Here is a 12,531-nt window from a genome sequence, read left to right as displayed (position 1 = left end):
GGTTTTCTCTGTGCTACAAGGAAGGACTGGGAGGAGATGGGGATCATTAGGTGATTAATTCTGGGATTCTGGTATGTTAACATAAACATATAGATGTGTGCATATAGAGTTGTTTTTATTCAGATTTGTACTTTACGTATCTATCCCTGTAATCCAATGCAGCTGATAAGGATCACGTCACACCAGCAATTTGTTCCTGCCTAGATGTTGTCAGCTACAGCAACAAACTGTATCAGGCTACAACTCTCCAGAATAAATAAGCAGTGATGTGAACTGTTTTTGTATGCTCTGTCTGGAGTGGTGTGGAGTGAGGGGAATGTATTGGTGCTTTCCATGCAACTAATTCCAAAGTTATCCATGTGTCTTGAACTTGGAAGATCTGGCTTATTTTCCATACTTTCCAAACCTAATGCCCAGCTCTACTTTCCAAGTTCCATTTGAATGTAAGAAGAACAGATGCTTTAGACAGCCAGTTTACTAAAAGCAAACAGAAAAGCCAAAAAAGTCTGCTTGGTGCTTTCCAAGATACCCAGGGAAGTATTTTTACCCTGGGAACATTTGGCTTGGGAGGCAAACGCCATTAACTATACAGTCATGGTAGGGCCATTTTCTGATGGTTATAGTATGTTACATTGATTGGAGACAACAGTGAAAAGTGGATGTTAGCTTACAACATAAAGAAATTCAAACCCAAAAATCTATTGTATTTAAGATTACCAGTCTTTAGCTATGGTTTTTGTGTTAGTTTTCTTTTTAAAATATTTTCAGCAAGTAAAGAATTTTACAGTTGCTAGAAATGTTGTGTCCCTGTTACTTTCTATGAAATAAACTAGAAGGGTAGAAGATCTTAACTTCTTTCTGTAAACTATTAATCTGCTCATGACCCATGTGATGGAGATAACAAAGCTAGACATGTTTGAAATCCAACCTGTGTGACAACCATGACTAGAAATAGGCACAGATGAATGGTTGTAGTCACCTGGGAATGGGAAATGCAATATTCGCAGGAATAATGCCTAAAAAAGCCTAAAATAATTGCATAATATTATATTTTTGTTTTTGGGATTAAAAAAACCTGATTTATTGTGTAACATTGTATACATATGATAAAAATGGGGATTGCAAGTGTTAAATTGTAAATGAATAAGTACTTTATGTGCTGAACAAGATGACTAAGGCTTGGTTATTAGACATGGACTCACCAAAACAATTCTAAATAAAATACCATGCCATCATCACAAATATTCCTTATCACTTAGTTTTTTTAACAAATGAACACAACACATTTTTTGCATTCTTCCAGCCTTGACTTCCCTTGTGGATCTCTGTATTCTGTAACATAAATTCTTAGACCTGGAAAAGTTTGTGGGTCTGTACAGAGAGCAAATGCTATCAGTTGTCACTTTGATTAGTGTCTGTGTTAAAAATATTTTTTATTAGGACCACCTATTTATTTAAAATGTGTTTGGGTAAGGGGGGATTGAAAAGTTTACTTGTCCACTTTGTTGAGTAGAAAACAGGTTCAGGGGAGTTTTGTAAAGCCTTGTACAGAAGTCTAATGGATGTCAGTTGATTGTCATCAAGGATTCATTTGTTTTTCCTATAGATGGAAACTTTTAAATACATGTTAACATGCATTGTCATGCTCTTTTATTCTGTTGCAATGTACTTGGTATTGTATGTCTAAGGCACATAAACATGTGTTTATTGTAATAGAAAATGCTTCTAGCAAACCAAAAAGTAGGAATAAAGTCTTAGGGCCCTATTTACAAAACAGGGTATCAGACATTCCCTCATGTAAATCTTTCAGGTCCATGTGTTACAGTGGCAGTAATTTATTCCCACCAGGGTATGTTTAAGGGAATGCCAAATTCCCTGTTTTATAAATAGAGCCCTAAAGCTCTTAGCTCCATTATTTTCCATGTCTACATTGATTTCAAAGCGGGTTGCCAACATTATGAATTTTTTGATTTAATCACCTATATTTCTGGGAAATAAATATCTCAGTTTTGTTCATCTCTATTTTAATGTGAGAATATTTTAAAGAACACAACATTTGTCAAAGCCACACTGCTCCCCCAAAGCCGAGTTTGGTCCCTGACTCTAGTCTAACCGAGCCCCTATCTAGGGATATATATAGAAATGATGGATCTGCAGTTTTAGTCATAGCATCTTTTTTGGCTGAGTTGCATCACATCACCATCACCTTATTGCTGCAAAGTATGGGAAGTAGGCTCTATAGAAATGAGTTACTCAGGAAATTACTCAGCAAAGTTATGTCTGTGGAATTCCGGCCTAATTCCTGATGTACATTGGAGATTCCGCCAGGCAGCACACAGTGAATGCCATGCCCATGATCTCAGATTTTACTTACCTTATGTCACTTCTTTTAATAAAAATGACACCTAAAACTGAACTATTGTCTAGATTCAAGAGACGTGTATTTCTACCTCAGTCTGGGTGTGCTTTGTGTATTTTTTCCAGATCTGCAGTAATCTAGGAGGAAACTGATCTCAGTGTGAGAGCTTCCTGTAATTTAAATCAGTAACTGCTGCTCTCACTCCTTGTTCGGGGTCTTGTATCTGCCCCCTACTGTAGTTCAGACTTCTTGTAGTGGGTTGGCTTGCTAGACTCCTCTTACAATTCTGCTCTTTGCATAGGTTATGTGTAGCATAGTCATGATATCATAATATCTGTTTTTTTAAGTGTATACATAAGATGGATTTATTTTGTCTGTGGCTATTGAGAAATATATTTAAAAGAATGTTTTTGGACCCTTTACTTTTTATGACATGGAGACTGCAATTGAAGTGTCTCACCGTGTTGGCCATGAATTAGCACGCAGCTAAAAAAAAAGCTGGAATCATTTTCAAAGTGATACCCTTTAATAGCTAACTTAAAAATAATAAAAATATATTTTAATAAATATTATATATATATAAGAATATTTAAAATACAAGCTTTCAGATCACACAACTCCTTCTTCAGGTGGGGCAAGTTTATAACCATTTCCCTGCAACTCTTCTAAATAAACTATATACAAAATAGCTCTTTCTTGTTTAATAAATACAAATTCAGTCTATGCTTACACCACAATGTTTCTCCTGTTACTGAAAAAGTCCTGAGCTAGGGGAGTGAGACTGTTCTGTTAAAGGTGTGTACTGATTTTGTATTTTATGGTTGGATGTAAAGTTAGGCCAGGCTTTATGAATCTAAGTATTTACCTAATACATTATTTTTAAAACAAGCCCTCACTGATCTCTATAACTGTGGACACTGCTCCCTCTGCCTCTTCCACCGCATAGTAGAGACTTAAAACCCTTCTAGCCTTTTAATGTAAATCTGGATCATCTGCTTGAGACCATGCATGTTTTTACATTAAATGGCTCAAAGAATACTAACTTACTGCTGCTGATGAAATTTAAGGATGGTTCTTCCAAAATGCCTACAGCTAGAGATTGGTGAGGACTTTTTCAAAGTTTATTTACTGGTCATCAATGATATGTAAATACTTTTATGTCCATAGCCTGGCTATAGATTTAAGTTTTATTATTTTATTATATTATTTTGTAACTATTCTACTGTATTGTTTTCCTCTGTGAAATGTGATATAAAATATATAGGTTAGTTTATGGAATGTAAATCTGCATGGCTCATGTAGAATACTGATGTATATAATACCATGACATTATGTAACAACTGAGGAATTGATGATTTTTGATGTAACAAACGGCACACGTATATAATGCATGATTAGCAAAGTTTGTGGGTTTCTGTCACTGAAGGAATGTCTATATATATATATATATATATATATATATAGAAGACCACCTAAAGCTGCGTACACACGTGCAATTTTTGTCGTTGGAAAGGATCGTGAAAGATCCTTTCCAACGACAAAAATTGCACAAAGGACTACACGATGCATGAACGGTGCTGTACATACAGCACCGTTCTGCTCTATAGAGAGGGGAGGGGGAGAGCGACGGAGCGGTACCCTGCTGCGCGCTCTCCCTCTTCCCTTTCATTAGGATCGGTCGTCGTTCATCGTCCGTGGATCCGCCAGGACGGTCGTTCGGACGATAGACGACGCCGACTGTACACACGCCAGATTTTCGCCCGTTATCTGTCCGATGCCGATTATCGGGCGATAAAAATCTGACGTGTGTACGCAACTTTAGTCACACTTTCCTGATTTGAAATGTAGGTTTATAGGTATTTAGCTCAAACATGTAACTTGCTTGATCAGACAAGATTATCTTTTATCTAAAACAAGACTAATAGAGGATTGGGCATTTTATTAGCCAATTTTAATGATTGTATCATATCTATTCCCAGGAATCAATGCTCAAGCACGTAGACTACAGAAGAGTCGTTCCCGGGCAGCCTCTGGTGGAAATGCCCCATTAAGGCAAAGGGAAGACAGCGTCTCTCTGCGTCGCAGCATAAGTGACATCAACATAAACAGCAAGAAGAGGAGAGAGAGAAAGAGCATAAAGAGCATGGTAGCCAATGACACTGATGGTGGACAAGATGGAGATCCAAATCAGAAAGATGGAATGCAAAATTTAGCTGAACGAAATAGCAATGTTGATGGTACAGATGACCCCACGGACCAACCTGATTTGGACTTTGAACGCTTTACTCAGTATTTGATTCAGCCTCCATCAGAGCACCCATACTTTCTTTTACTGCAAGGCTACAATAAAGATGTGGTGAGGACTTTTGTTTTCAGGATTTCTGCATTAATTTTTTTCTATATTGTAATATATATGTTCATCTAAGTCATAAACAACTCTGCATGTTTATATAGGCAGTGCTTCTTCACTGTACAAATATTAATTGATTCTTCTTCCATAGATTTTAGGTTATGATCATTTATCAGGGATCAAGGCTATTCTACATGTAGTTTGGTTTAAATTACTTCTTGGTTTGAGAAGAAAAAAAAACATCATGTCAGGTGTACCGACACAATCAGGTGTACCAACACAGTGTTAGCAGAGCTGAAAGCAGAAGAGATGTGTCAATGCAATACATTAAGGGGCCCCAGAATCAGACTCCTCCAGCATGTTGTTTGTAGTATGCAGCATAATAATGATATGGCTTAGCTTCCTATTCAGAAGCCTTGGCCAGTGCCCTCTCTATACAATAATACCCAATGTGTATTTATCTGTGTAATTTAAAGAAAGTCTATTGAGTTTAACCACAAGAGAAATAAACATACAGGGGAAATATTCTTTCCTGATTCCCTAAAGCAATAAGATATTCCCTAGATCAACAGCCTCTGGTGTCATACTTTATGAAAACTTATATCCAGTTATATTTTGTGAATCTAGAACTGCATCCAGCTTTCTGTTAAAACATTCTATTAAACTTACTAAGACTGCTTCCTGAGGGAGTCTATTCCAAATGTTTACAGACTCTACTGTGAGGAATCCAGAATTAAACTTTAAGGTGAATAATTTTGAAGGAAGTTCTCTATATGGGCCATTTATGTATTTATATATGGTGATCATACACACCTCTACTCAGAGGAGATTTGATTCAGATCAACTAATATATTTCATGTTTCTTCTTAGTTTAGTTGCCCTTTTCTGCACTTACTCCAGTTCCATGACATTCTTTCTGTGAACTGGTGCCCAAAACTCAACTGTATTTTCCAGATGAGACCTGGGCAATGCTTTGTATAGGTGCAGGATAATGTCTCCATCTCAGACATACAAACAGTTGCTACAATCAGAACAAGGAAAGAGAAGTGTGTATCTTCTATGGCATCAAATCAGAAGGCAGCTGCCATCCCTTTTAAAGTAAAAAAGTAAAAAAAAATATCCTATATGTGATAATCCCATACCCCATCTTCAGACACTTAACGGGCAATAGATGTTTGTGATACTGCAGATAAAATGTCAGGTAGACATAATAGGCTCAGTTCACAACACTCCAGCAACTCCAGCATTTATTTTTCAGCAACTTGCCTGTAATTTTCAAATTCAATTAGACTAAAGAGTAAATAACTCATATTTCATAAAATAGGGATACTCATGCTTGTTTGTTAGCTTTATGAATTGAGCTTTAAAGAGGAACTTTTCTCACCTAACTTCCAACAATGTACCAACTGCAACTCCCTTGCATCTCCCTACATCTTCGTTTTATTCTTCTTCCAGTTTTGGGCGATATGGCCATCTTGATTGACCAGGGCAGCATAAATACTTCAATGAAATGCAGTGGTATTTCACTCTGCCAGCTCCTAACAACCAACAATGTTTAATCTTTACATCAGGGGTGTGAAACTCAAATACACAGTGGGCCAAAATTAAAAACTTTGACAAAGTCGCGGGCCAATCTTGAAATTTATTGAAAAAGTTGATGCTAAATCTTATCTTATTGAAATAGCACTGCTACTACAATTCCTGGCATTAATTGTATTTATAAAACAGTCCAATGCGGGGCCACGCATAGGCAAAGAGCCCACTGGTCTATAGACACATGTGATTGTAGAAGCGGTGCTATTTCAATGCAGCGGCGGGCTAGTTCATATTTAGGATTCCTATTGGCGGCCAAAAAAAAGAACATTTGGGGCCAGATTTGGTCCTCGGACCAGAGTTTAAGACCTCTGCTTTACATGATCTAGTCTTCCTGTAATCTCCACAATGTGACATTATATAGCACTCCAGCAGAGAGAGTGACATTCACATTTAAAAGTGAATTCGGATGAAAGCTTGCTACTAAAATCATAAAATATGTCTAAAGCTGGTGGGTGATCAAAAACCAAAAAACCTTTAAGGTGTGAAAAACCTTTATGACTACTGCAGTATATAAAAGAAAATCAGACAAACTGTATTTTATTAATATGATGCGATTTTGTTTTGCTAAATTATATCCAACTGGTATTTTTTTGAACAGGACTTTGTGATATATGTGATGACCCGGAAGAAGCATTTGTTTGGAAGAGCAGAAAAATCTTCAAGAGACAAGGCACCTTATGTTGATACTTTTCTGTCAGCTCCAGATATACTTCCCCGTCACTGTTGTGTATGGCGGTTAGATTCCTCTACACAAAAGAACCTAGTTCGTGTAAGACCCTACCGGGGAGCCCTTGTAACTCATAATGGGGCAGTGCTCCAGAGAGAAGCTGAGCTCCATACTGGTGACTTACTGGGCCTTGGAGAGCACTTTCTCTTCATGTACAAGGACCCGCGAGTGCCACAAAGCAGACCTGCCTGGCTTCCTCAGTCCTGGTCCTCTCCTGGATTGAGTGGGGCCTTTTCATGTCAGATGTGTGGGAGATCACTTCAGGAGAGACAAGAGGCTGTCCAGGCTTATATAGAGAGCAAGGATTTGGTGCTGCAATACCGCTCCCAGGAAGAAGATGCTGTATTAAAAGAGATCATCGACAAAACCGGCAACCCAAGCACTGAATTCAAACTGGCTCCTGCCTACCTCTTCAGCCTCTGCATTGAACACTCAACACGAGCTCTGGATCCTGGTCACTTTCCTAAACTGGTAATGAAGATTGCCACCTTGATTAAAGAAGTTGTCTGGGTAAGGTTATTTAGATTTTTTATTTGCATGTTATATTCAACAGGATTTTTTAGTAGTCCCTAGGTTTCTATTACATGTTTCCTTATTCCCGATTTTTAACATTTTTAAAAAGTGGTTCTCGGGGAATGAATGAAGAAAAGGAAAGAGGAAAGGGGTAAATGGTGAAAGCAACTAGGCAAATTAAAAATAAAGCATTTGATTTTTTAGTGTAGTCTTTCATTCTCTTTGATCAGATTTTTTGGAAGAATGGAATTGTACTCAGCTACACATTTTGTTCTGTCTTTTCTGTGCTAAACCAGTGTAATTCCTAAAACTATCTGTGTACTGACCTATCCCATTTTAGATAGATTAGATAACCAGACTTGCAGCAGGAGTGACTTCTATTTAAGTGGATGGGTAACGTATAGGTCAGAGGGCCTAAAAAATGGAGAGATCTTGGTGGTTGTCATGATTATATAAATAGGCAGAAGGCATAATATTGGCAGCCATTTATAGCACATTCAAAATAGATTTAGTTTCTTCTTGTGGATACATGTAATTTGGAGTGTTGATTTCTTTTTTTTTATTTTATTTAAAATAAATGCATTGCAATATAAATAAGTTTTTTTTACACTAATGATAAAGACATATTTATTAAAGGGGTCTGGGTAGGTGAAAAGGAGCCAAATATCCTAGGGGTAAATCATTAATTTGATATTCACTGAAACATTATCTCATGGAGAGTCTTCCAATCCATGTGTTTCAATTGATGTGTCAGTGAACGCCAGATTCACTCCTTAAATAAACAGACACTCACAATAATTATATTTTCTATTTTAGGTGGGTACTCACATGTCATAATATACTAACAAAACCACACAAACAGAAAATATGAATCTGATTCGGGTCCTTTATTTTCTGTCTTTCTGTGCATTTCCCATCTCAGTTGTCTTATTGTTGTCTGGTGCTCAAGCACGTAGACTACAGAAGAGTCATTCTCGGGCAGCCTCTGGTAAAAATTCCCCGTTAAAGCAAAGGTGCTGTCCGATGCTCTCATGTCTGATGATACATCTGATCATTTTTTATACTTTGCTTCTAGGTGTTTATCAATGTATTCCCATTATTGTGGTGCTGGTTTATTTCTTTTCCAAGTGATAAATTCTGCATCTGCTATCCCAACCCCTCTATCCCTTTCTTTGCATGCTCTTGATAATTCAAATTCTTGTCTTGGTATACTTCTCTTAAATTGGTTTACAGTTGTTTCTGGTTTGAGTTAATCTCAGTCTTCTCTAAACTATACCTGGTTTTCTGTTTTCTTCTTTTCTTTTATCTGCTTCCACCAGAATCTTGCCTGTCTGTTCCTTCTGCAGTTCATTATTTATTTGTTTGTGGTTTCCTGTCTTTATCCAGTTTTTTCTTAGATTCCCTTGGTATCCCTATATGTTCTCAGCCTGTGTACATCAGTCTCAGTTCTGTCCTTTGCTCTTACTGGCAGTGTCCAATTTCCTGTTGTTACTTTGTTAGTGTCTTGTTCATTTACGTAATTTGGAGGTAGACAGCATGGAAATCCATACACTCTTCCAGACAATGGTGAAGAGGACACACTCCCAGGTTCTTTGCCTAAAGGCAACACAACTTTCCCCTGTTGTCTGCATTTTATGTTGTTTTGTTTGACCATTGTATGATGAATTCTCTAGCTCTGACCCTGCTTTAATGTGACTCACAAACTCCCAAGTTATGATTTACCTGTTTTAAGTGTCACACATTTGCCAGAAATAACAGGAGTTCCTGTGCAAGGGTTTCCCAACCTTCCTTAACATGACCAACACCCTTCTAACAATACCTTTGAAAGGGTTTACTTCTTATTTTATTTAAAACAATGGAATTCTATGGCCATTTTTAAAACGTAAGCTGTAGCGCTTAACTATCTGTGTGTATCCATACACAGTCCCACAAATACCAGTTTATTCTGCCAATTAAATCCACATAATGCAGCTTTCTGTGATGGTGTGGCAACAACACTAGGCTGCTCCTGAATTCAGAGCAGAACTGCCACTTTCATATTGGCTTTGGCTGCTTTCACCACAGTGGTTTGAATAAAATGTTGCAGGAGACTTGGCTATCAGCACTGTCACTGCTCTTTCAAGAGCTTGTAGCCAGTCAGTCAGCACCTCACCTATTTGTGCCCACTGCTTTCTGGTTGAGTCTGGGATTGGAAGGATGTGAACCACAATTTATAGGAAGTCAGGGAAGTTAAAGTTGAAATAATATACATGTATTACTTTTTGGCAATAATGGAACTGCAGCCACTTAATATCTTGCATCTATAAGACCTAATAATCTTGGAAGTACTTGTATACAAGAAGTATATGTTGTTATTAGGATTTGTTATATTAACCAAAGTTTCTGAAGAGACAAATATCCATATGGAGAAACAGAAGAGATGTCCAGTCTCTGCTAGTGTTTTTTTGAGAAATAAGCCATTAGTTTGAGGATTGCTTTGCACAAAAATAATCATATTTAAATGAAATAAGGATTGCTTTATTTGACAAATAAATAACCCCAAATACACTGTGCAAATTTTAACAAAATACTTCAGTGCTTAATCAATAGCAATAAGAAATAACCAGATGTTAGTTTTCACCTTCTGAAACAGAAAATAGACTTAGTCACTAAGCTATAATCATCGTTACTTGCCACAATGATCATTATTTTAGACCATCCCTGCCAATCAACAACAGCCACATGGCTGAAACAGATGATTAGAGGATGAAACTTATTTGGATAAAGACCCCCAATATCTCCTCTACCATTTCCCCTAAGTGCACATCATTCCATTTTATGTACTCTTACTCTCTATAAAACCTGGAACCACTTTTTATCTTTTTGTGCAATTTCTAGGGGTGCTAAAGCAGGGACAAGAAAATTACTTACTACTCTGTGGTTCTTTTAATTAGTACCAACCTTTTAACCTTATATTGTGGTGTATGTAATAGTCATGATATTGACAGAAGCAGACAGTGTTTTCTGGTTGCCTTGGTTCAAAAGTGTTTACTGATCATCATGCCAGTCTGTGACATAGCAAATGTCCTTTTAACGCACTCCGTGTATTCATCCATGGGATAAGGGATGCAATAGTGACTATTTCAAATGACAAACCAGTAAAATTCAGTGATTAAGAGTAAACTTTCAAAAGTATTGTGGGGTATGTGATTGGGATAATAGACTCCCCTGCACTTTTAAAATTGGGTCAGCAGTAACACTTTACATATTTTGATTCTCGCTGGTTAAATTCCAGATTCATCTTTTGCTATGCTTCGACTTCTTCCTATCACAAACCGTTACAAAAGCTGCAGGGGGCTGTTGAAAAAATGTTTAGAAGCTAAACTAGTCTTTTAAAGCAGTGCCTAAAGCAGTCCCTAACCTTTTCTAACTCACTGACCATTAAATGCACAGACTCCGGACCGCGCATGTGCAGGGAGCCAACTGTCACTCAAGGGGAAAGAAACTTCCTCCCAGAGTGACGTCATGATGCCAGAACCTGCCCACTCTCTCATCGCAGGTCTGAGCCTGCAATGTCTTTGGGAGACATGGTCCGTGGCTCTGGCCAGTGCTCCTTCCCAGCAGGCTCAGGAAAAGGACCCTGCTGGGGTGAACACTGGCCTGAGCTGCGGCCCACCTGTCAGGGATCCTTCCTCCTGTAGATACTGCAGAGAAGGGGGATTCCCCTTCCGGTGTTCTCACGAAAAAATCTACCTGTAAAATAAATCTACCAGGGGGTTTGTACAAATGGGCATGTACAATAACATCATCGTTAGGAAAGTTTCACAGCTGTGTTTGTGTATGAATGCTGCATGTCATGTTCTGCAGCCTTACATCTCTCCCAGTACAAACCTCCATTTCTCCTAAATAGTATGTCCTACCGACTTGAGCACAGGGGACTCTTATAGCTAGCAGTACCCCAATTTTCATCTCTCCACCTTTACCAACTTTACCAAAATATGTGGGTCTTAATTATAAAAAATAGGTAAAATTGAACATCAGGGTTGCTGTTTTAAAAGTGTGTCTAGAAGCCCAAAATTAAACATACAAATTATGGAAGAGAAAGGAGGTGCGAACCCCAAATTTCTACCTACCTGTCACAAAACTAGAAATGTCATATTACACTACCCTGTCCCCTTCCCTACTTTAAAGCCCAATTTCTCTAGATCAGGGAGATGTACAAAACCAAAAATGTAGGTGTAAGTGGAGGACACGTGTGACTAACACCCCTGAAAATGTCATCATTAGGCCATCATCAGAACATAAGGAACTCTGCCCATCAAAAAAATCTACCATTACACATTTCTGGGGGCTTCAAGCACCTGAACCTAAATTTCTCTGGAATGAGGGGGTACAGGTGAACCAAATTTATTCGCTAAGGCATCGCCTGAACATGAAGAACTCTACCCATCAAAAAAATCTACCCTGCTACACATTGCTGGAGGCTTCTAGCACCTAAACCCCTATTTCACAGGAACGGGGGGAAGGGTACAGGTGAACAAAATTAAAGGTGCAAGTGGGGGACACTTGTGGCCAGCACCCCCTAAAATTTTATTATTAGGCCACCGTCAGAACACAAAACTCTGCCCATTAAAAAAATCTGTGTAAAAGTGTAAGTTTCTTAAGATTTATTCCTATAATGTAATATTTGATATTAATATTTGTGTGTAAACATTTGATATACATAATTATGTAGGTTATATATTATTTATTTATGTAACTTTATATTATTAATTATTATATATGCTTAATTTCTTATTAATCTATGTATCAATCACCAAATAAATTACTTAATAATTTTGGGAAAACGAACTATGATTGATGGACTTTAAAATATAAAAGTATATACAAAAAAGATTACTTTTATCATGAGTATAATAAATCCAGTGAAATACAATAAATACTGCACAAATTCATAAAATCGATCATGATACTAGGTACATAGTGTTGAATTTATTTCAAAGTAGG

General features: G+C 37.5%; 1 protein-coding gene across 3 annotated transcripts in view; it reads left to right on the top strand.

The window, feature by feature from the left end:
- RASIP1 (Ras interacting protein 1) overlaps positions 1–12,531 on the top strand; it is a 45,066-nt gene that overhangs the window by 11,886 nt on the left and 20,649 nt on the right. For all 3 annotated transcript variants that reach the window (XM_072427324.1, XM_072427323.1, XM_072427322.1), the window contains exons 4-5: positions 4,339–4,715; positions 6,904–7,542. In XM_072427324.1, the coding sequence (XP_072283425.1) occupies positions 4,339–4,715; positions 6,904–7,542 (1,016 nt within the window). The remainder of the gene's footprint in view (positions 1–4,338; positions 4,716–6,903; positions 7,543–12,531) is intronic.

This window comes from Pyxicephalus adspersus, chromosome 11 (assembly GCF_032062135.1).
Source record: "Pyxicephalus adspersus chromosome 11, UCB_Pads_2.0, whole genome shotgun sequence".
NCBI lineage: Eukaryota > Metazoa > Chordata > Amphibia > Anura > Pyxicephalidae > Pyxicephalus > Pyxicephalus adspersus.
Note: the sequence above shows the minus strand (reverse complement) of the source record. Positions and strands in the feature narration are given on the sequence as shown.